Source organism: Citrus clementina, unplaced genomic scaffold (genome assembly GCF_000493195.1).
Source record: "Citrus clementina cultivar Clemenules unplaced genomic scaffold, Citrus_clementina_v1.0 scaffold_2, whole genome shotgun sequence".
In the NCBI taxonomy this organism is placed as follows: domain Eukaryota; kingdom Viridiplantae; phylum Streptophyta; class Magnoliopsida; order Sapindales; family Rutaceae; genus Citrus; species Citrus x clementina.
The window spans coordinates 27,761,883-27,785,457 of record NW_006262688.1 but is presented as its reverse complement, the minus strand read 5'-3'; the positions used below and the strand labels follow the sequence as shown (position 1 = coordinate 27,785,457).

General features: G+C 35.7%; 4 protein-coding genes across 7 annotated transcripts; all 4 read right to left on the bottom strand.

The window, feature by feature from the left end:
- Window positions 1-85: 85 nt before the first annotated feature.
- On the bottom strand, window positions 86-6,280 carry LOC18053309 (C-factor). The gene is made up of 6 exons (XM_006448200.2): window positions 6,025-6,280; window positions 4,784-4,936; window positions 4,275-4,368; window positions 3,990-4,072; window positions 3,670-3,820; window positions 86-447 (listed from the first exon to the last, which is right to left on the bottom strand). Exons 1-6 carry the CDS (start codon window positions 6,154-6,156, stop codon window positions 212-214), a joined length of 849 nt encoding a protein of 282 aa, XP_006448263.1. The 5' UTR covers window positions 6,157-6,280; the 3' UTR covers window positions 86-211.
- Window positions 6,281-6,989: 709 nt separating this feature from the next.
- LOC18053308 (mitogen-activated protein kinase 9) lies at window positions 6,990-11,330 on the bottom strand. 3 transcript variants are annotated; one of them, XM_024191709.1, is made up of 11 exons: window positions 11,091-11,330; window positions 10,735-10,824; window positions 10,234-10,640; window positions 10,033-10,160; window positions 9,844-9,903; window positions 8,784-8,933; window positions 8,523-8,678; window positions 8,267-8,404; window positions 8,111-8,184; window positions 7,568-7,669; window positions 6,990-7,483 (listed from the first exon to the last, which is right to left on the bottom strand). In XM_024191709.1, exons 3-11 carry the CDS (start codon window positions 10,637-10,639, stop codon window positions 7,231-7,233), a joined length of 1,467 nt encoding a protein of 488 aa, XP_024047477.1. In that variant the 5' UTR covers window position 10,640; window positions 10,735-10,824; window positions 11,091-11,330; the 3' UTR covers window positions 6,990-7,230. The 3 variants fall into 3 exon arrangements, with proteins under 3 accessions (XP_024047477.1, XP_024047478.1, XP_024047476.1); XM_024191710.1 differs by having other exon boundaries at window positions 10,735-10,811; XM_024191708.1 differs by having other exon boundaries at window positions 10,735-11,113.
- A 1,675-nt stretch (window positions 11,331-13,005) lies between these two features.
- LOC18053307 lies at window positions 13,006-16,275 on the bottom strand. 2 transcript variants are annotated; one of them, XM_024191706.1, is made up of 4 exons: window positions 15,919-16,275; window positions 14,974-15,306; window positions 14,542-14,829; window positions 13,006-14,437 (listed from the first exon to the last, which is right to left on the bottom strand). In XM_024191706.1, exons 1-4 carry the CDS (start codon window positions 16,195-16,197, stop codon window positions 13,751-13,753), a joined length of 1,587 nt encoding a protein of 528 aa, XP_024047474.1. In that variant the 5' UTR covers window positions 16,198-16,275; the 3' UTR covers window positions 13,006-13,750. The 2 variants fall into 2 exon arrangements, with proteins under 2 accessions (XP_024047474.1, XP_024047475.1); XM_024191707.1 differs by having other exon boundaries at window positions 14,656-14,829.
- Window positions 16,276-19,953: 3,678 nt separating this feature from the next.
- Window positions 19,954-23,385, bottom strand: LOC18053306 (nudix hydrolase 25). Its single transcript, XM_006448196.2, has 6 exons — window positions 23,084-23,385; window positions 22,543-22,593; window positions 21,868-21,960; window positions 21,194-21,288; window positions 20,334-20,445; window positions 19,954-20,247 (listed from the first exon to the last, which is right to left on the bottom strand). Exons 1-6 carry the CDS (start codon window positions 23,147-23,149, stop codon window positions 20,143-20,145), a joined length of 522 nt encoding a protein of 173 aa, XP_006448259.1. The 5' UTR covers window positions 23,150-23,385; the 3' UTR covers window positions 19,954-20,142.
- Window positions 23,386-23,575: the final 190 nt, after the last annotated feature.

The window sequence follows — 23,575 nt, the reverse complement described above, 5'->3', positions numbered from 1 at the left end:
ACATTCTTGTCTTATTGTTGGCCAGCAGGTAACTGCTTACAACTGAAACAATCCAAGCACGTAAATCAGCTACAACAAAATATAAAAAATGTTGAACAGAGTTCACACATCAATCAACTGAGTTTAATGTGTGCCAATACTGGAGACACACAAGTTTCATATTCAATACCAGCTTACATCCTTTTGCATATGCAAAGAGGTATAATATGGACTACCAAGGGATTTCTTGACCATCCCATGCAAAGAACTTGCCATTATCATGGCTCTTTACGTTGTTGATGATGTTTAACAGCTTCTGCACCGAGAATTCTTTGGTGAAAAGCTTGCCTTCTGGAACATTTCTCTGAAATGGCCGAGAAAGATCAGTATCTACAGTGCCTGGATGCAACAGAATACATATAACTGGATCCTTCTTTCGACCAAACTCCACTGACACAGATTTTGTCACTGCAAAACATCAGTTGACCACTGAGTTATAATGGAATAACCTAATTAGAAATTATAGATTTATCAAACACTCGAAAATATGTAGATATGTACAGGTATAAAGATATCACTATATCAGTCAAACAGATTTGTCCTTTGTAGGTTGTTTCATTACTTAAATCTTTTTTTGAAATAATTACCATTTTCATGGAAATTACAGTAATACAGTAATAAATGAACTCATGAAAATACCAGCCTCATTTGGTTAAGAAGAGTAAATATCTTGGGCAAAGTTGCATCATGGTAATCCAAGATGACAGACAAATTTGCGAGCATATTCGGTCAGGTATATCTCTACACAGGAAATGTTGGTACGACCATTTATTGAGGCATTTGAGTTACTCTCAACCAGTTTTGGTGAAACACCCGTCCTTGAAGGAAAAATTGAGGTAATGCAACTTGCTACAATTGGAATAATTATTAGAGATTATGAAATTCAGTAGACAGTGTCTGTCAATGTCTAATATGTTTATAGAGACACCTATATATTTCAAATTATACATAACACAACTCTTAAGGCAGATTAAAAAACCAAGCCACAGATCCTCTTCACAACAAAAACTGCAAGCTTTGTGTACAAATTTGTTAAATGCTTTGATAGGATGGGTCCAAAAAACAAACATACAGATTTCCTGCATGCAAGACTTCCACTTTTAAGGGGCTCAGCATCCATGCCATACATTTTTTTACCAAGTTAGAAGAAACTTGTTTTTAGTGGATTTTGGGTGTGTGAGTGAAAGCCACAAAACCAAACCAAGAACAATGAATTTATTTTTTATTAGGACGTAGGGTGCCCTGCTTGTTCAAGTTGTACGGACTGTTTAGGTTTTTAAAGAGTCAAGGAAGAGTGAGAGGGGGGTGGATATGCTCAAAGGTTTGAATCCAGATACGGAAAGCTCGAGAAGTCGCCTTAAACCTGCAAAACAACGAGAAAGAGGTCAAAGGTGGAGCCAGAGATGACCGGCGACCACACTCCAACGCTCAAGTCAAAGTTGGGTTATCTCAGGTTAGAGAGTTTACAAGCTCTCAATAATGGTGGCTGGAGGTGGAAGAAACCTCCGCTTTTGTGGTGTGTGTGTTGGCTATTGTGATAAAAATTAAACCTGAGTATTTTATAAGGTGTACCCTGACTGCCGTGCTAACTAGCATTATTTCATCGGTGTTCCTTGCTGCCATGTTAGAGATATTTTTATTCTTCACACGTGTCACTACTTGGGTATTTCAAAATATGCTTGGAGAACAAGTTTAAGGCACATTCACGTGTTCGGCTTAGAGGGGTGGTCCCCCTACCTCTGCTGAAGCTATTGGGGATTTGCAGGCGTGGCAAGAGAGGACATATGGTCTTAACTGTCTTGGTAACAACCTTTTGGCTTGTGTGCAGACGTGATAGGTCGTTGTCTCCTCTTTTTCAGCATAATATTTCCCCGATTAGCAACGATGATAGGTTCCCTTTGGGTAGTCCTGGGAGTGGTAGGTTGTCCCAAACCAATCCCGCTCATAGATATAAACCCAAAGGCAAGCTACCAGTCCAACAAACCCACAGAAAAACTCGAGCCAAAAACCCTAAAACCAAATCACCTTCTACCATCAACATTCCTAGGCCTCCCCATGCCTCCACTTCTGAATCTCGTAAGCTGCACTCATTAGGGGGTAGGAGGGCTACCCTTGATGACCTAGATAGGATTAAAATACAATATACCTTCCCGCGTTCAGCTTAGGGTACTCCGTAAAGGCGAGCATCCCGAGCATCCCAAATCTGACGGTATAGCCCTGCACATCGATCTTTTCGATCTGGGTCTTCGTTTACCCCTTCAACATTTTTTTAAGAAGATGTTTAGTGACATGAAAATTGGCCCAGGACAGTTATCCCTACCTGGCTGGAGGTTACTTACAGGTTTTGAGGTACTGTGGTTAGAAGTGTTTGTGCAGGATATTTCTTATAGGGAGTTGAGGGGACTCTATCAATTGAAAAAACCCGCTGGCCTATCCACTGCTTATTTTGCCACATGGGAAGTTCATGGTAATCTAGTGACCACAAATCCCATACTGAAAAAGGGTTACAAGCACGGTTGGTTTGTAGCTGATGGTGAGTGAGGGAGCAGTACCCCAGCTGATGGTAAAGATGTGCAAGTATGAAACTCTTTTAACGAACATAGTATGTGTTTAGTTTCTCTATATTTTTCTCTCTTCTCTTTTTTTATATTCCAATTTCCCATATACATCTTTCCTCTCATTTGGGGCTCCTTGGAACCTTGTAGATATTACTTGGACCAAAGGAGCGTGCCCTGTCCACGAGGTGGGAAGAGAAGTGAGTGATTTTGTAAAGAGATTCCGAACTTTACAGAGTGACATTCATGTGTAGAGTACAAACCAACTAGTGAAAGCCGGCCTAATTGATGAGACTTTACAAAGGAACATTGATTATGGGGTACCCCAGGTACACCAGGAGCTACTGTATCCACCTCTATTGGCTCGACTTCTTGTTGCTGTCGAGAATTGGTGATGGTTGGATACCTCACAAGACTAGTGATGTCGGAGTACCACAGGTCCACAGCAACACCATGAAACCGTACGTGAATCACCACCCGAAGAAGATGAAAGACTCTTATCAATTAGGCCGGCTCTCATCAACCGATTCATACTCAAAGAAAAGAAGAAAAGAAAGAAAAAGGGGAAAAGAAAGAAAAAGGAAAAAGAGAAAACAAAGAAACGAAAAGTAGAAGAAAAACGAAGAAGAAAAGAAAGGATTGTTAGCCAAAAAGAGAAGGTGAACGAACTCAGAGAAAAGACGAAAAGGGAGAAGATAAAAAGGGAGCTGTAAAACAAATAAATTGGAGCGAACACACTTGCTTATGCCATGGAGGAGAGATAGAAGAGAGGATTCTAAGGATAAATTCATTGTTCTTAGTTTGGTTTTGTGGCTTTCACTCACGCACCACAAAATCCACTAAAAACGAAACCGTTCTTTGAAGTTGATAGCACACTAATATGTGAAAGCCAAGAATATGGTTATAGAACAATATTATTAGTACTGCTTTAAGTCAACATGAAATGAAATAGGAATTCTAGAGCCCTTGAGAGCAATAATGTTCAATTTTCTATTGCTTCGGGAAGTTATCCAAAAAACATCAAATGCTTCAATATTTCAATATCAAACTTCAAAATCCATGGCAAGGATCTTACACTGATTAAGGGCAGCCTTTGATGCTCGATAAGAGTGCCAACCACCTAGGCGATTGTCCCCAATGGATCCTACCCTGGCACTTAAATTGGCCACAACAGCAACATCCCTCTCAATCCCAGTGCCTCCGACTTTAAGAAGAGGCGACATATGCTGCTAATACAAACAACAACAAAAAGTTCTGCTTAAACACAAAAACTAGAAAAAGACAATCTCATGCCTACGTACATAGGTCATATTGACAACATCGCTTCATTTTCTGTTTTTTAATACCATCACATGCCTGCTATAATCTAAAATTTTGCAGCAAAAGTGATTGTACCTTTATCACTAGGATAGGACCCACCGCATTAACCTCATAAGCAAGCATCAAGGATGATTTCTCTACTTTGTTTAACGTTGTTTCTGTACTGAAATGATAGAAATTGAATTAATAATCTTTGTAGGAGTTGAAAAAGGAAAAACATTGAGGTTTTAGTTTTTGTATTGTATAATATAATAGCAGAGTTAATTCTAGTTATACAATCTACAGTTTTATATCTCTAGTGCTTTTCCTTCCAGCACAAGGCAAAAGAGTCTTGCTTTAAGAATTAAAAATTATCCCTACCTGGTTGCAAGACATTCGGTATTGAGAGAATGCCAGAAGCATTAATGAGAAGGTTCAAACAGCCATATTTTTCTTTTATAGACTTTGCAGATGCCTGAAATATAATTTGCAGTTAGGGGGAAATAAGTTTATTAAACTCTCTATTGATAAAATTGAAAGCCAGAAGAACAAAATTCAACACATCACCTTGTTGCCAGGAAGACAAAACTAAAATGTTTAATATTAAAGATCTCATAACAGCTTTTCCAAACACACGGTTGTAAAATTTCCAAGTTTTCGTTTTATCTTTCCTATTTTTCTCTGTTTCTATGGAACAAAATTTTTTTGAGAAGAAAACTTATTATGCTAGAAAGAAGAGTCCAAACTCCAAAGAGATAAAATTGGACAATGATATAAATAACAGGCCAACTTGATTTAAAAAATCCACAGAAAAAGACCAAGACAAGTTCCTTTGATCTGTGTTAAAAGCAGAAGATAGTAGAAAAGAATAAGATTGAGAGAAATGTAACCTCTATGGTGCTTTCCACTGTCAAATCCAACTGTAAAACGTCAAGTCGTTCAGGAAACCTATTTTTCAAGTCGAGAAGACCTGTTGCCCCATTTGGATTACGACAGGTGGCAATAACACAGCCTTTATCATTTTTCTCCAGCAGTTGCTTAGCCTATACAAAGGAGAAAACATGTAAAGATTATGTACCCCGGCTTCACTAACCTTTCTCATTCTTAAATTCAACACGAGCATATTACAAACAAACAAGTGATGGCTTCCAGCAATATGATTGTTTTCACTCAAAAATTAAATTAATAAAACATTCAGGTTGATAATTGCAGAATTGTATATAATCTGGTGAGCATGACCACTATCCAAAATTAGTAGAACAAGCATAACAAGAAGACAATATGCCTTAAAAATATATGTAAACGATGGCACAGAATCAATATTTCATCCCAAATGACTGAAATGAGATAAACTAGTCTTGATATGCACCATGAAAACAGAGCAGCCTCCGACACAAAGATGCAGCAGTAACCCAACATTAAAGCAGAAAAGCTCAGGAAGAGGAAAGTGAATCCTAAAATGTGCATGCCAAAGCCTAGTAATTGATAAAATAACACATTCCGGGTCTGCCATCCTCAGGACACTAGATGATTGCACAAGATTGAAATTCAAAATACAGGCTGCATAAGTTCAGAAAATGATTATTGCAATGTGAAGCCTTAATTGAAAACTCAACAAGAGTTATGGAATTTTTAACACCTCATCTCGATTGATGACTACAATATATTCAGTACTTGGCAATACCATAAATCTAATGAAGTTGATGTATCGAAAATAAGATACTGCTAAATGGGTGACCTGTATTTGACAATCTACCAAAGAGGGAACAAAAAACAATGTTTACATCTAGTTAACAGGAAATTAAAATTGGACAGCTATATATCAACACTAATTTTAATGAACTTCATTCTAGTTGTAACCCAAAGCAGTAAGATAAGTGGAAAGCTGTCAAGTTTACAAACTGCATTGCAAGCGGCCAATATGCATGAGAAATACATGCAAGATTAAAGAGACAAACCATGACATAATTCACAATTTGAAAACGTAAGAATCCAACCAAACAAATCAAGCCAAGAATTCAAATTGATAATTTTATAGCTCACCAGTTAAAGAAATTCCTAATGCGTCAAAATTTTCCAAGTAGTAACAATTATTTTCCAAAGGGTGTCAAAGAAAAACCATGACACTCACAAATTCAAGGCCAATTCCTCTAGAAGCTCCTTGAACCAAGGAAACCCCACCTTTCCATTTCACAGAAGCAGAAGCAGAAGACGTAAAAGCAACCTTTCTGATTGATCTGAAAGCAAACAGTGAATTTGCCATGCATGCACTTTGGCTCAAGGGACAAGGAAGGAAAAAGAAGCCTTTTTGCTAAGTCTCTTCTGAAAGAGATTATCTTCTGCTCTTTTTCATCATCACATCAAACGTGTACACTGATCTATCCACTCCTTTATCGGCTCATTAATGTCACTGGAATCATACATCTCCATATTTTTGTTGAAATTTAGTAAGCATAAATGAAATTACTTGTCGTTTGTTTATTAGAGTAATCGACATTTTATCGTCTCGGCGTTTATATATCATATGATATGTCGTTTTAAAATCTCGTACAGAGTTTGCGGTAGAAAATATGCAATCGTTTTTTCTGAAATATTTGTAGTCTATTTTTTTCCATAATTCATATGACTTGTCGTTTCAATCCTCTATATTTTAGGTTATTAGTAAATATATTTTAAGAAACAATTTCATTATTGAAAAAAATCCTTTCCATTGTAAAATGATGCGACAGCTTATGCTTAAAAGACTTAAAATTTTGATCAAATGTCAAAACAACAAATGATAATTCATGTGCATGTTTTTGACCTTTTGTGAGATTATGATGATCAAAAGAGAATATGGTTATGAAGCTTTTATGAATGTCATCATCATCTAATTCCATTTCTTTCTTTTGAAAATCATGAACTACAGGTTCTCCCATAACCTCCAATTGCACCCAAATTTCATTCATGTACACCCAAAATTAATAACTCTAAAATAAAAAATTTAAAAAAAATCAAAAAGAAAAACTAATGAATAGAACTGTAGAACTTTGGAAACCTTTAGAACCAACCGCCAGAATTTGAGTCATAAATGGCAGGACAATGCACATAAAAAAGTTCATCAATATTAATCTGTGTTAAATCATAATTAAATGAATGGATAAGTGCACAATGCACCTTCTCCCCAGAAATAAGTCTACAGAACTTTATGGACTACTCTGAATTTGTTTGGCTCCAATAAATAATATAAATTTTTATGTAATCTATGTTGACATAAGACATTGTAAAAGAATTGCCTACGACTTTGGGTGATAATGACTCGTCTGGTACTCTTCTATCTGTCCCTAAAACGCACTTTTCAGTCGCAATATTTTCCGTTGACACCCACACATTTTGAAGCACTCATGCTATCACTCCTCAAGAGGACACCACACTTTTGACTGCTAGAACCATGCTGCATGGTTAAAGAGTTTCCCCGAGCAGACTGCAATTCAGCAAACCTGGGCAAACTTGGAGGGCTCTGGAGAGTAGCACGAGTGACAGAAGCTGTACGTTTCTTCAAAGAATCTGTTTGATCTGTAGCCTCATCTTCAGATGTACTGATTCTTTCCCTGTGGAGAAGAAAATGGCAGCAACTAATTAAACAAAAATGATAATGACCTAATAACTGCTCAGAATTTTGGCATCACCCATACCTAGGCAAGGAGGTATACTTTCTTCGGAGTGGAATGTGTCTTTCTCTTTTACCATATTGCTCCTCAAGGCGGGCAAATTGCTGCTTAAACTGGTCAACTCCACTGTCAATGTAAAACCCAGAGTCAGAGGTCAATGAGATCCTAGAACATTCAATGGGGTAATTTCTCAACAACACAGTCAATTTAGCTGATAGACAATTACGTCATACTTACACACATGAAAGTTCTTAAGGGAAGACATCATTGAATTACTTTCAAAGTTGAGTAATAAATAAATACAATAATGTCATTACAGTGAGTAATAGTCAGCTCTCATGGCCTGCACTTTTCTTGTGGGGAACATCCTATGTACATTATATGTTTAAATCAATGAAGGCATTTTAAAGGGACCACCAGTAGCTGGTAGTTCCATTACTTTCTCATACTCAAAGATGGGGCCTAAACACCTTACAGTCGTGCATGGCACCTAAATAAAATCTCCTCACTTTCTGTTTGTGCAATAAATTAATCCATCAGCAATAAAAGAACAACTGGATCCCTGACCTTGGATACATGAAGTGAGTATGGTCTGTGCCTTGAAGGTACTCTTCAAGCATGTGCGGGTGATACTCCAAAATCTGTTTGTTTGAATACTACCCATCAACAAGCAACCTTAACAAGCAGTACAAAATAATGAAGCATCAATTATTTGAATCATACCTCTCTATATATTAACTCTCTTACATCATCTTTTATCAATTTCCTCCTCTCAAATTCAAACTCAAGTTTTGAAATAGGTTTCCTGGAAGGTTCCTCTTCGAGGTTTGCCAGTCCATGGAAATATGGATCAGCTAATGCTTGTAAATAAAACAATAAGCAGGGTCAGGAAAGGAAAGTACACAGAGTTTACAGTACGGATACCAAGTACATAAAAATATAGAAAAAGCCAATTAAACACGATTTCAGTAAATCTTATCTCTTCGGCAGATGGGCGGTCTTTAGGATCAAATGCAAGCAGACGCTGAAGTAAACGCAGAGCCAGAGGATCTGCACCAGGGAACTTGTGTGAAAATGGAACTGCCCACTTTCTTCTCAAGCTACTCAAATATCTTTTAGCCTTTTCATTTCGAATCTGTAGGTATTAAAAACAACCAAATTGATAAGAATACAAAACCTTGGCCAAATCAGAACTTTATTTATTTCTCTGGCAGCAAAGATGTTAGTAAAGTTAACAAACCCCTGCTATTGATTCAGCGGAAGGAGTGCCAAGCAAATCAGTGACGAGGTCCAATTGATGTGCCACATTCCTCCCAGGAAACAAAGGTCTTCCTGTTAACAGTTCTGCAAATATGCATCCTATGCTCCAAATGTCAATAGCAGGGGTGTACTGCAAAAGAAGCAATTTTAGAACATGCAATAAGCAGAAACTCAGAAATTTAATTCAAAGTAAATAAATTACAGATCTACTGGAACAGAGCATTAAGCAAAATTCATTGCTGGAACAGGCAGTAATGCAATCTCAGGTATTGCTGACAGAGAAAAGCAAGAAATACATCATTAAAGCTGATGAATCTGCCATGCCAAAAAGCAGAAAGACAGACATGATTTTCCAATATCAAGTTGTCTCTTCCACAGATGTGAAGCATCTCTAAACTGTACTCCTGAAGGTTAACTAAAGCAGTAAGGCATCAAAATTCAGATACCCTATATATAAGGTTTATAAAACACAAATATAATTGTGGTTTTCAGTCTAAGCATGTCAAGCTTACATACGACAGTCATGGAGGAGAAAATCTTTATAGCTGCACAAATACCACTGCAAATTTACACAGATGACACTTCTGAAGAAGATGTACTATAATTTGGTTGCAGATTTCAACTGTATGAAGCAGATATAAACAATTATACGCTTTATTGCAATTTTTCTCAAATAGATGGGCTCTTTTACTCAATTCATGCTGATAGTTTTCCCACATATCTTTTATTGCAGGGAAACAGGAAAAGAAAAGGAAAAAAAAAATCCACTAAAGTCAGGTAGGGGCATGGATTTGGAATTTAGTAGACTCTTAAGCACATATGTACAGAGAAATTAAGAAAAACTACGAACAGAAAGGGCAGGGAATTCTGACCTGATACCAAGAAAGGACTAGTGAACCAAGAAAATAAAAGGATACATCACCATTAAATAAAAGATGCCAGCATATGGTGTTCAAGAACAAACCATTTTGAACCAAAATCTAAATCCAAGACCTCATTGAAACTGAAGTTAGAAGAATATATATTTCATATGCCCTTACCTTAGAGAAAAATGAACCGCAGAGTTCAGGAGCACGATACCATCGAGTTGCCACATAATCCTTGTAAAGTACACATACAAATTTTTTAGTTTCAAATGTTTATTAAATACAATCTAAGTAAAGGTAATAATCTACTTCATTGAAGGATTAAGGCCAAAAAATGTGGATACAAGTGACCGAAACACATACAGTCCAAAAAATAGCAGAAGGGGTATCAGTAAATGATACACGTGCAAGGCCAAAATCACATATCTTCAGTTTGCAATCCGCATTCGCGAGAATATTTTTTGGCTTCAAATCACGATGAAAAACATTTGCTGCAAAATTTGACAAACAATCATCAGAACCGTCTTTAAAACCTCTATGAAAACACAATACGAAACAATTAACCTGAGTGAATATATTTTAGAGCTCGAAGAAGCTGGTATAAGAAAAACTGATGGTGCTCAGGAGTGAGATCGTCATTTGCCTTTATAACTTGATCGAGGTCAGATTCCATCAGCTCGAAAACAACATAAATATCTTTAAATTCTCTCCGACATGGAGGAAGCATTATATGCTTGATTTCCACAATGTCCGGATGTTTCAGCATCCGAAGGAGCTTGATCTCTCTTAAAATGCGTGTGGCATCCGACACATGCTCAAATACTTCTTTCATTTTCTTAATAGCAACTTTCTCTCCAGTATGAGTATCAATGGCAGATGCAACCACACCATAGCTTCCAATTCCGATAATTTCTTGAATCTCATATTGACTCGCCTCTCCATACTCGGTGAAAAATTCTTTGTCAAACATGCTATAAAACAATTGGAATTACTATTACCAAAAAGAAAACAAACTTAAGCGCGAAATTGACATCAATTTTCAATAACAATCAGGCAAAAACTCACTTTATTTAATTAACTTTGCTGAAACAAGATAGAGTTGCTCGTGTGGTGCTGGTGAGAGGTGAAAGAGGACCTGCAAACTGATACAAAGATCTACCGAACAAATGGAATATATACAAAGAAAGCGGTCATTTCAAACTTATCAAGTTGACAAATTGTACTGGCGTCAAGTTGTTCTTAATTAATTGTTTGAATTTTTTCTGTTCACAAAAATTGAAAATTTAAAAATGTAAATGGAATGATTGAGGGGTGATAAATTTGGGGAGAATCGAATCAGCTGAAGAATGCGACAGGACGTGATAAATCAGATTTAAAAAAATAAAAATAAAAAAGACAAAACAATTCCTCAAATTGCGTACCTTATCTTATCGCCAAGTACGCGGAAATCGGAAGAGAGAGAAAGAATGATATTATATAATATATTTGAAGTAAACTTATGGAGGTCTAAAAGGGAGCGAGTTTTTGAGTCCTGCGTCAACAAGGACGAGTCGACTCCAGCTCCCCCGATAATCTTCTTCTCCTGTACGGCGTCGTAATCGGGTGAAAGGTCCAGTTTGAGTGCTATTACAGTCATTGGAAGAAGAGAGGTTGAACTTCGCGTTGGACAGGGGGCGCTACTGTGCACTGGCGTGCGATGCTATTGTTACGCTGTGGTGCGTGCCACCAGATTTTCTCCTCCATGGGCTGTCGGCTGTCTGATTTCATGCCACGTCCGCCGCATATGCTACGTGTCCGGGTAATAAAAAAAGGCATTTTCTCAAATTAAATAAGCATAATATTTTTCTTTTAATTTAAAACCCTTGGTCAAAAAGAATGTGTTAAGCATTTTGTTTAAAAAATTGCTAATCTATAGTATTTTTCTTTGGGAAATTTGTAACTTACCCCCAAATAAATTGATATTTTGCACCGCGTACCCAATAAAATTGACTTGTTGCACCGCGCCCCCAAATTCGTTATGTATTCAGTTAAGTTTAACGGTACAGGGTTAAAATCGGAAGCTAAAGCCTTAAATCAATTTTAATAGAAACTCTTTTTATTTTTTGCTTCTCTTTATTTCGTCCTTTCCTTTTTCTTTTTATTTCTTCTCCGTCTTCTCCATTTTTTCTTCTTCTTCTTCTTTGTTTCTTCTCCTTCTTCTCCATTTCTTTTTCGTCATCTTCTTCTCTGTTTCTTCTCATTTTTCTTTTCCATTACTTATCTTCTTCTTCTTCTCCATTTCTTTTTCTTCATCTTCTTCACTGTTTCTTCTCCTTTTTCTTCTCCATTACTTCTCTTCTTCTTCTTCTCCATTTTCTTTTCTTCTTTTGCTCTATTATAAAACATCAACCACCGCGATTGCCACCGCGCCAGTCTGGAGCGTCAGCTGCTTCCTTTGGCCGCCACCGCTTAGTTCCTTTAAGGCTTAGTATTATGGATTTTGGGGTTTCATTAGTTATTATTTGGGTTGTTTTGAATTATGATTTAGGGGCTTGTATTTTGAAACCCTAAATCAAGTAATCAAAATCAAATGCGTCAATTAATGATTCATGGGTAATTTTTCTGATTGGGTTGAAGAATATGGTGGCGGATAAGGAATCAGTGGTGATGAAAATGGTTGTGGAAGGGACTGAATTTAATTGTAATCGTTGAATGTGTTGTGGTCTTTTTAATTTGTTTATTTTTTATTAATTATTCTTTATCTTCAGATTTCTTTGTATTTGTTTGTTAAATTTTTTTTGGCAGCTGTGTATTTTATATAACCTGATAAGATTTTTTTGGAGAAAAATAAAATGGTGACAATGTACATATAAGCTCGTTAGAAATGGAGAAGAAGAAGGGGTGTTTTTGTGTAATCAAACTTAAAGGGGCATTTTTGTCATTAGATAAAAAATCAAACGGAGCTGTTTAAAATAACTTAAAAACTAACGGAATTGGGGACACGGTGCAACATGTCAATTTTAGTGGGTGCAGAGTGCAAAACGTCAATTTATTTGGGGGTAGGTTACAAATTTCCCTTTTTCTTTTTCTTTTTTTTTTCACAAAAGTCATCTTAAGTGTTCTTTGAAAAACTTTTCTACAAGAAAATTAAAAATTCGCAGCAGTCGCCCGTATACAGCATGCAAGTCCATCTTTTGTTAAAAAAAATAAAAATTAACAAAAAATAATAATTTTTTTTATTGGTAAAATCTATTGAGAATATTATAACGTCTTCCCATTATATCGAAAGTCCAATTACATTTAAGTGCTAATTTTAGGAATAATTTCGAAATATATAACAAAACTACAAAAGACATATTTGCTGCGCCTCTGATTGAATAATGTAAAGACACGATTATGCCGACGGTCACGGATTTTTCCATAGGTGGATTGCCTTCGATTTAATTACAAAGAATGAAAAAAGGTTATGACTTATCCGTCTGGTCGCATTTATACCACGCAAGTGATTCCAATGAGATAAGTGAATTGAAGTTTACTGGGTAAATTGAAGCGGTCTTCCATGGTTCTGTAAAGCCAGTAGCTTTAAAGAGGAGTTTGGAAACAAGGTTTGAAAGATTTTCTGGGTCCTGTTTCATAGCCAAAACTTGTAAAGATTGAAGGAGCTGAAGCGATGAAATATAATGCAAAGATTCAGAAACTTGAAGTCATAAACAGGATATTAAAATGATTAATATAAGTTTTAAGGCATTGTGCATCGCATGGTTAAGTGTCTTCCTAAGGTGCTGTTCTGCAGGCCTTCGCCAGCATAGATATATTCACTGCAAATTGTTCACCTAAGAGGGCAGGAAATCATTTACATTAAATAAGCACCCTTGGTGAGCTGTTGTCGATATTGTGGCTGCTATTGGCGGTGCTGATCCAGTGAAGGTAATATTTTGTTCCCAGTCTTGAAACTCCTTCTCATGTAGCACCAGAACAGCAGCAGAGGGGAAGAGAGTTTCAATAATGTCTAGGATCAACTCGAAAGCTGATTATAAGAACCTTGTACAAAAAATGCACAAATGATTTATCCCCCAAACAAACCAAACAACGGGTGTATGTCCTATGCGCTACACCTACGTCTAACATAAACTCGTAGGTCCCCCTGATGATTTCCATTGCCTTCTATTTCATAAGGCCTTCCTTGATCTTGACCCTCCAGCCGCAGCTGATCCTGCTGCTCGATATCTTGCTGATAATCTGAGGACGGTAAATCACCCATAGTGGTGTCATGTGATATCTGCTGTTGCTCATTTTCTGGGTGTGACTTGGGTGCCTTTTGCTGACCATAAATCTTTGGTTCTGACCGCCGTTGAGCTTGCAAACCGCATATGATGATAAATTTCCTCTCTTCCCAAATATTCCTCATTTGCTGCTGATCCTGCTTTACCGACTGCTTTCGCTGCTCTTTTAGCGTGGTTAAGGACGTGTCACCAAGTGAAAAACACAACTTTCCACTAGAATCCTCTCTGTTTATGCAACATAATCGCAATAACTTGCTTTCACCTTCATCATGATGTTCTTGAGGTTGATTTTCATCCCTGATAAATCTATCTTCATGTTCTTGCAGCAACTTTCGTCCTCGTATCACTTTGACGTCAGATGCCCTCCCTGTGCATAGAATCCTTGCCCTCTGTTGTAGCTCCAACTCAACGTTGTCCTTTTCTTCCACTCCCCTCAAAGAATGTGAATTTCCCATCAGCTGCTTCTGAAATTCTGTTTTCTTCTTCACCAACTCCGTGCATGGTTCCTATCAAGATACATGATTAATTAACAGTCTTAATATGCTGCACTAAGAACTGGTAAAAAAAAAAATCAATTTATTCAAGGAGTAATGAACTATTTAATATTTACTTTCATAGAAGGTGATAATCCATCACAATTTGAGCATTGAGCAACAGTTTCAGAAGCAGTGGGATGGTTAACATGATCTTCATTTTGCTTATCATGTATAACTTCAACACTTACCTTTTCAGGTATATTTTGTCCAAAACCCACTATCTGATTTCGCTGCACACATGCTACAGCATGTTTACCACTTGCTTCAAATTGTAGTTCTTGCAAATTTTTTGGTCTTCTCACTTCAATAGGTTCATACTGGGAATTGCTTTGCCCTTCATCATATAACAATGCACTTGGTCTCTGTAACATCACATAAAAACAACAACAAAAAGACCTTACAAATGATAAATATTTACTATGCTAAAGGCAATAATGGAAGGACAACACAGAGAACTTTAAGAAGTCTCAAATCTAATGTTCTGTAGAAGTGTAAGTGTGGCACACCTCTACTTCTTGATCTGTTGCTTCAGCTGCCTTCTTTCCAACTTCACACCAGTGCTGCTTGCCCCTTGTTTTGTTCCATCCATTAACCATTTCATTTCCTTGGCCCTCTACAAGACATTCTTCCTCTACTCCAACTTGATCAACAGAAATCATGTACTGCCCATCATTTCTACACACAATTTCCCTAGTCCCACAAAGCATCCTCAAATGATGACTCAAAAAAGATGCATGCCCCAACGGCAAGCCCTCATAATTCTTTTCAATAAACCCTGAGATTGACTCCTTTTTCGACCCGCATTCCTCGTTAAGCTCCATAATTGCCGTCCGAATCATCTACCAAACCCACCAAATATGGGCAAATTAGAAATTTAACAACCATAATTTGAGTTTCATTTTATGTTTTCTGGTTTTATTCCAAATTTTAAAGCAATACATTCACAGTGTAGAAGTTATTGAAACCAAACGTTACTTATCGTATTAAATTATATCTTTTGTCAAATGTTGATAAAGAATGACCCTCATTTAGCTTATACATGAATATCATTTAGAAATAATTCTTCTGTTGCAGCAGAAAAATCCAAATGAAAAATCTTCTAGCCACAGTAGCCACCAAAGGCACATAGTAACAGCACAATCAACCTACACTTTTTGCACTCCGAAAATAATTCCTTTTTTTTAGTGTCTGCGAACGAGCTATATTCAGATGAAAAAAAAAATGTAAACTAAGCATTTTGAAAGTGCATTACTTTCTAAAATGAAACCAAAATGAAAGACAGAAATCAAACATCCTTAACATGTTAAAGACACAATTTTTTCGAATTAGAAATAACTGATCTAGTTGCATGCTACAAAAAATCAAAAGCAAAATTGGCTATCCAGAATCAGAAAAAAATCAAAATTTAACTTGAAAAAAATCAAACAGAGAAAGAAAAAAAAAACACTTACCAAGGCGTATGGAGGGTGCGTGGGAGTCCCAAAGTGGGGGAAAAATTCATGCATCTGCTTTGCGATGTGGGACTTCAGTTCCTGGTTGATGGGTCTGGACGGATTTGAAGCTTCAAGAGTTGTAAAAATGGAGTCTTTGAGCTTGCCCATAATGCGTTCGTGCCGTTGCTCATCAGAACGTAGGCCTTTGCTTTCGGTGTTTTGTGGAATAAAGTCATCAAAGGGATGAGAATGCTCCATTGTGTACAATTTCAACTGAAAATTTGATTCTTTAAGCATTTGTTGAAGTCTGGTTTTTAGTGGCAATGGGATTGGAATGGCGGCAGAGTCTTGGGGTCCAAGCAACTTGAGGCTTGGTCTGCTCCGGGATTGGTCCGGGTAAGATTATTTTTATCTCGGAAGTATAAATATTAAATTTTTTTGAAATTAAATATAATTATTGAATATAAATCTGATTTCTCTTCAATTCCAGACTTTTTTTTTTTAATTTTCACAATACAATATCTATTAGGGCATTGGATACATACATTAGTACAGCTCAAAAATTTAATCAATTTCAAGTTTGCTGAGTTTCCTACTGACTTACAATAATAAGTTCGAATTGATAAGATAACGGGTCATTTGATTCGTGCCACGAATTCATGATGGCTCAAAAAAATTAAAAATTCAAAGCCATGGCTCAAATTTGTGTGTGTGTATTATTGTATTGATATCATCTTGGACACGGAATAAGATCCTCTTCTGATCTGAGCTATACTGATATTTTAAAGATTTTTCGTCATATATCTTTTAGTGGTAGTGTGTGTGTAAGATTTAACTTTTTTTTTTATTATTAACAATCAATCAGTAATTAATTGTTTTGCTCAGAACATGATCAGATCAGGAGAGAATCCTGATCCCTTAGACACACCCAAGCTGAGCTAATGTGAATGCCCAGAGTCACACTCAAGAAATCGAAAAGAAACTCCGGCGGTATGGCACAATTTCTTTTTTGGACTCCATGTCTAGATTGCCTTTATGTTTGTTTCCTGAGAAAATTGTCATTCATTAAATTAATCAACACTCAAAACTAAAATAAAATAAGTGACTGGTTGATTTAAAAAAAAAAATAGAGAGAGAATGTTATGAACTTGGTGAGTTTAAATAGTCTAATTCTAAATATTATAGTATCATAAATACCACCTAATGATAGTTCATGAAAGCAAGATAGGTAGTAAAACAAATGGAAAATATATCAAGCCTGAACATCATCAAGGTATTCATGCTGAAGTGCATATTCAACATGAAGAAATTCTAAAATACATTAGAGGTATCATATTAGTCATACAACAAGTAAATGATAGTATGACATGTATGCATTTATTTTAAAAAATTATCATGCAAGTGGTGGTTATATTAAATTTAACCACACATGTCGTGCATGCATGAATTGATTGTAATACATAAGAGGCATTTTAAAATTTCTCCTTCAATATGACATTCTCTCGTCCAGATTGTACCAGAGCATTTTCTAGTAAAAGATTTCAAAAGAAAGAATAAGGATCAAAAACATCAATCAACAAACGCACAGTAGATCTTCTAATACAAATGAAAAAGAAACTTACAGAGAGAAAGTCAGTCCAACAACTTCAAGACCAGGAAACTCATCTTCAGCGTGCGTGTACTTATTGTATTAAATCGCACGGTTTAATAGCGTATCAAATGATTGCGCTTATACTAAAGAATGACTATGTATTATAAGAAAAATATTAAAAAATAATGAAAAGTATAAGAAAAATATCTTATTATTAATTTTTTACTCATATTGAAACATGTGTTTTTTATTTTTAATATTTAAACTTTTTTATTTCAATTTTCATTTATATAATTCATTTAATTTAGGGATGACAATTTGTGGGCTTGGGTCGAGCTTTTCAATGCCCAGGCCCGCATCATTCAAACAAAGTCCAAACTCTTCAAAAGTCCGTTTAAATTTGGACATGTGGGGCTACCCTGAGCTTTTTTTATTAATTATAAAATATTTTTTAATTAAGAAAAATATTTAAATTAAAGATGATCATCTAATATATAATAGAATAATAGTCCAATACATAAAATATTAGTAATACAACATAGTAAAATAACAAATACTAATATGAAAAATTAAACTAATTTAATATTTTGAGGTTTTTCTTTTTAATTTAAATTAAATTTATTTTTTATTCATAAATTAAAAAAAATCTGGGCCAAGTCTAGGCTTTTTTGCTACGCTCTTGTCCAGGTCCAACATATGTGGGCTTTGCAATTTTGAGCCCATATCCATGCCCACCCATTGCGGGCCGAGTCGGCCCAAACTTTTCTGTCACCCTAATTTAATTCATAATAAATATAAATAAAAGTATATTTAAAAATAAGAGCAATACTATAAAATTATAATGGCGAGGTTATTAATTATTATGAAAATATTAAAAGAATAAGTAGTATATATTAATTCCCATAGAGAGAAATCTTCTTAACTAATTATGCAAAGTAAAAATGTGTGTCAAACCTCAAACCAGAAAAGTACTGATTTTGGTTCCCTCAAGATCCTCTCTAAGTGATCTTTAATCTTAGAACAAGAAGTAAAGAACCTAATCTTGATTGAACAGAGATGATTAATCAATCACAAACTAATTGGATCGGCCAAAGAACAGAATTAAGTACAGACTGCGCGAAAGATTTATAGTGGTTCGACCATTAACAAGCCTACATCCACTGTGAAACAAGAGGCAAGATTTCACTAATTCAAAAGTTTACAAGATACAATGCTCAAGAGTAGATGTAACTGAATAATCATCATCATAAGTCTTTATATACTTAGAGAAAATCATCTAGAACAGTCCCTAATCGGCCAGCTCATGGCGCGTATAACAGCACTTAACGTTCAAAGCCTTAAAACGCGTGATTTGAGCTTCATCTCTTCAACAATGTGTTTGCCCAGCAACGCAACCAAGAAATTAGAAAAATGTGTTGTCATCATGCTTACACTTTAATTAAGTAGTTTAAGATTAACTGCAAACCCGAAAATAGTCTAAACCATGCAGTCTTTGCCATTCGGGAATCGATTCCATTTCCATGCATATATTTTAATTTCACACCACGAACTACGTACCTTGGCGGTGAGTGGTTGATGTTTAATCAACGTGGCCAAATCGTACTGTAGATACTCAAAAACAAGACAATCATTATGATCATTTTTGAAATTTCTCTTCAGCCTATTACGACAAATAAAATAAAACAGAACGATTAATCAATTACTTTAGATTAAACAAGTTAATTACAAAGGCAGCTTTAGATTTACTTATTCTGCGTTCAATCAAAATCCGTAACATCGATCGTCGACAAATTAAAACTAACTCCTACACAGATAAAGCTCAAGAAATTCAGCCACAGCTTGTTGGCACTTCTTGCTATCTTTGAAATCTTATCGCTGTCGCTTGTCGACGAAATTCATTAAAATCATTCATTCCATCATGTGATATGAAAATTTTCTAAATAATAATTACTCTAATTAATTAATTTCAACATAAGCATATCATTATATATATATATGTCCATGAGGGAACATGATTTTGGACCGACGAGGTCATAATGGCTTAAACAAATGAAACAACAGACGTGGGCTGGTATTGAGATAACCTTTTCTCATTATTTGATGAAATATTGGATGTAGTTTTTTTCCATTCTATTTAAACTTCTTCTTTCAAAAAAAACAAAAAAAATTTGCTAATCCTGGGTAAAGGACACATTTTGCCCGTCTCAAAATGAATAAAAGCCGCATGAATAAACTGGACAAGACTTGTCCCATCCAATTGTTTTATTTTATCGCTCAATTATGACAAAAATACAAAACAACAAAATATGAGGCTGTATTATTTCTTCTTCAAAATTGGTAGATCAATAAATTACCTGAAACTCAGTACAAACATGGATATGGCGTTATCAGTGAAAAATCCTTTTTCATCCAAAACACTGCTTAAAATATCTTTGGTCATCTACATATTTGTTAATCTTCAATGCAGAATTCCTATATAATACCATTCATAGTAATAATATCTTTGCACAAACATCTTATTACAGTAATAGACCATCTAAGTGTGAAGTTCTAACCGTCATTTCCATTTACAAAGAACAACGATCTACTGAACTAGATTTTACGAACAACTAACCAACTCGGAGAGATCTAGAAAAGCAAACCCTGAGCATTCACCATTTTGCTGATTTACATTTTGCAGCTATTCCGTTTTCATTCAAGTAAGGCCTAAAAGTTCTCATGACTTCCTCGTATGTTGGCCGCTTGTAATCCACTGCCTGCAACCAATTATCTCTGTAACTTAAGCCTTTCAAACACATGAGGTCAATGCTAAAATGACTCAAATTATGTTCCAGCAGGATACCTGTTCAACAACTTCCTCAGGACTCGCCCATTTCCACTCTGCAAATTCAGGGTCTGCTTCACCATTTGCCAAGTTTATCTCACTCTCATCATTAGTTAATTTCATGAGAAACCTGTAAATTCTCCCGAAGAAGAAAAGATGTTAGGCCACAGATCATATGTAAAACAGAGGGATATTCTGTACCCTTCTGCCCAAAAACTCCAAGGCCTGAAAAAAGAAAGGTCTCATTTTGTGTTTTCTGTACACGGGTAAGCTTCATGATTGAAGAAAGTTTAGAAGCTTCACAATTCCATAAATAATATTCATCACAATAACACCTGCACTTCTATCAGGTGCTATGATCATCCATGCATCCCCCCTGCAACATCCCCCCCCCCCCCCCCACCCTTTTTTTGAAATTTGGGCCCTGCCCCCCCTTCAGTCAAGGATATACGCACATCAATAAATAAGTAAATTAGCGAGATGATGACGAGGGAAAGTTTGAGTCTGGTGTCCCCAAGCAATACAAAGAATCAACATTTTACCTTCTTAACCAAGCACCTCCATCACATACCACCCCAAGCACAAATGAACTATTCCACAGTCAAGCATTTGCAATGTTGATTAAGTAGTTTCCTTTGGCCAGTGAATGCTTATCTTCTATTGAAATTCTTGATAAATAGTTAATGGCTAAATTCTAATACAGATTAGAGACTCGCATTGTAACTATTCTCCTAACATTGCAAAAAATTAAGATAATGCAACTATATAAACTACCACATAATCCATTGAGTTTTTAACTTAAGACAACCTGGTTTTCTTTCATAAAGGGAGTGCGTGTACTGAGAGTGAGAGGAACCAAGAGTAAAAGAGAAGCATACCACTTCTGTGCTTGTCCATGCCATTCACCTCCCCATAGACGATTTACTTTGGTCTTCACAGCTGGAGGGAAGTCATAAGTCAACCAATTTGGTACCTGACATTTCATTATACAACTTTAAGAATATGTACAAGAAAAACTAATCCAAAATGGGTTAAATATCTAAACATATTCCAATATAAATTTGATTGACAATTCAAGATAAAGGGAGGTGCAATATAGTAACTTCATATTTATTTGAGAAAGTGCTCTATTTCCAGTTTTTCATCACAGCTATAGTAGAATTCACTATGAAAGCGAGGCAAAATAAAGTCTTTGATCAAATAACTGTTTCTCTGAAACAAAATTCAGCCTCACTTCTTCAGTTATTTCTTCTTCCTCCATTGTGTTTGCTATGTCAAATGTGAGTCCAAATTTTCACCTATGTGGTGTTTGTTTCAGTGCATGGATACAGCAATGTTTAATCTAATTAAATCATATTCATCCCACACAAAATCTGTATCTCTGTTTCCTGAACAATCTTTATATACACAAAAAGTTTAAATGAATTTTTCAAAAATTTTTACACGAATAGTAGCACAAATATGCATGAACCTCTGTTGTTTGAGCAATAAAAAGGGTTGAATTGCCTTATGAGCAAGCTGAAACACAATAGCACAATATATTTGTACTAACCTCAGCAATAATTTCAGCGGACACTATTCCGGTTTCTTCTCGCAGTTCCCTCATGGCTGCCAATTTGGGGTCCTCACCGTCTTCAATACCCCCCTAAAATTGGCAATCCCATATTAAATCAACAAAGATTAGGCAATCCCGTATTAAATCAACAAAGATTATCTAACATATGCACACACCAACAGTGAAATTCAAAAATTGGCATAATTACATGTCAAGAATTCATTTCTAAGTAACCTCTACCAAAATTCTTCTTGTTGTACACTCAAGACACAGATAATCTTATGGAATTTTCTAAATAACTTAGTAAACAGAACCCATAAGAGAGATCTGGTTTATATTCGGTATGGATAAAGGTAAGGTGAAAGGAGAGAAAATCAAGTAGACAACTCTCATGTCATTTCCTGACCTATATGAGATGAGATGATGACAACAACGTTAAAAAAATTCTTCAAGTTGAGAATGACAAATCGTAATTCAGACTAATACTAAAACTGAAAATATTAATAAGAAGCCCCTCTTTAATAGGATTCAAAGAAAATGAAAGTAATCATTAAAAAAAGCCATCATAGATGGTTAACATCTATTATTTTCTTCATATTTCTCCATGAAAACATGATATATAGTAATAATAAGAATCTAAAACACAAACAGAGCATCTAACAGGGTACCCACCTGAGGCATCTGCCATGCTCCCGGAACATTCAATCTAGACGCCACAAAAATCTGCCCAAGGTAAATCAACATGCTTAGAACAGAACACTCTGCATAAATCATACATCGGTAACTTCATATAAAATTAAATGCCGTCTCTGCTAATAGTGTACTTAGAAATGATTTGGTACTTCAAAATAACTAAAAACAGTGAATTAAAAGCCATAGCACCTCAATCTCAAACATACCCTTAAATTATCCTTTATGGTATAAACTTCCGAGAATTCGAGGGGGTAAAAAAAATCATATAATAGTGCTTTTCAATAAATTATTTTAATTACTCTTATATAAATGCTCTCATAGAAAGAAAAACAGCTTCTGTAAAATCAGCATCCAGATTTAAACACATAATAAATTTTGCTACAAAAACAAACACACATATAAACACATAATAAACTACTCTTCAATTCTAATGACGAAAAAGAGGGTGAATATTTAAGATTTAAAAAAAATTAAAGAAAAATGAAAAAAAAAAGAGGAAAAGAAAAAAAGAGAGGCAGACCTGAGAGTCAGAGTTGATGAGACAGACACCAACGTTAGGGCGGTAGCCAGAGGGAAGGCCGTCCATTGACGACGTTAATTAACGATAATATTTCTTTGACAAATTAAATGATGCGGAGCGATCGATCACTGTCAAAAATTTTCAAGCTCAGCCTTGGATGAGAATGAGTTGAGACTTGAGAGTGGCGTGCGCTTTATGCGAATTGGAGTGACGCTGACTCATCACAAAATTCACACAAGTAATGGCTGACTTTTTTTATACACACTGAAATTATGGAGTCTTCTTCACTCAGGTTCTCTTTTCTTTTCTTTTCTTTTGGCAAATAAAAAATTAAAAATTGTCAGTTGTTAATGAAGGAAAATGTTATGCTGCGAGTGTCCTCGTTTCTTATCGTAAATGTTTTCCAATCATATTTGTACATCTGTTACAGCTTTGTTTGATGAGTTAAAATTTATATAGGGTTCATGATAATCCCATGGAGGGCGGGCACAG

Excerpts from the sequence above, each read along its gene's own strand:
- LOC18053306 (XM_006448196.2), bottom strand. The coding sequence starts at position 23,149 with ATGGACGGCCTTCCCTCTGGCTACCGCCCTAACGTTGGTGTCTGTCTC. Across the intron at positions 22,594-23,083 it reads TCATCAACTCTGACTCTCAG|ATTTTTGTGGCGTCTAGATT; the intron begins GTCTGCCTCTCT and ends TACCTTGGGCAG. Across the intron at positions 20,446-21,193 it reads CATGGACAAGCACAGAAGTG|GTTTCTCATGAAATTAACTA; the intron begins GTATGCTTCTCT and ends GAGAATTTACAG.
- LOC18053308 (XM_024191709.1), bottom strand. The coding sequence starts at position 10,639 with ATGTTTGACAAAGAATTTTTCACCGAGTATGGAGAGGCGAGTCAATAT. Across the intron at positions 8,934-9,843 it reads GCGGTTCATTTTTCTCTAAG|TACACCCCTGCTATTGACAT; the intron begins GTAAGGGCATAT and ends CTTCTTTTGCAG. Across the intron at positions 8,679-8,783 it reads CCGCTGAATCAATAGCAGGG|ATTCGAAATGAAAAGGCTAA; the intron begins GTTTGTTAACTT and ends TAATACCTACAG.
- LOC18053309 (XM_006448200.2), bottom strand. The coding sequence starts at position 6,156 with ATGGCAAATTCACTGTTTGCTTTCAGATCAATCAGAAAGGTTGCTTTT. Across the intron at positions 3,821-3,989 it reads GTCCTATCCTAGTGATAAAG|CATATGTCGCCTCTTCTTAA; the intron begins GTACAATCACTT and ends TTGTATTAGCAG. Across the intron at positions 448-3,669 it reads AAAGGCTGCCCTTAATCAGT|TGACAAAATCTGTGTCAGTG; the intron begins GTAAGATCCTTG and ends GATGTTTTGCAG.
- LOC18053307 (XM_024191706.1), bottom strand. The coding sequence starts at position 16,197 with ATGCTTAAAGAATCAAATTTTCAGTTGAAATTGTACACAATGGAGCAT. Across the intron at positions 15,307-15,918 it reads CGCACCCTCCATACGCCTTG|ATGATTCGGACGGCAATTAT; the intron begins GTAAGTGTTTTT and ends TGGGTTTGGTAG. Across the intron at positions 14,438-14,541 it reads GATTATCACCTTCTATGAAA|GAACCATGCACGGAGTTGGT; the intron begins GTAAATATTAAA and ends GTATCTTGATAG.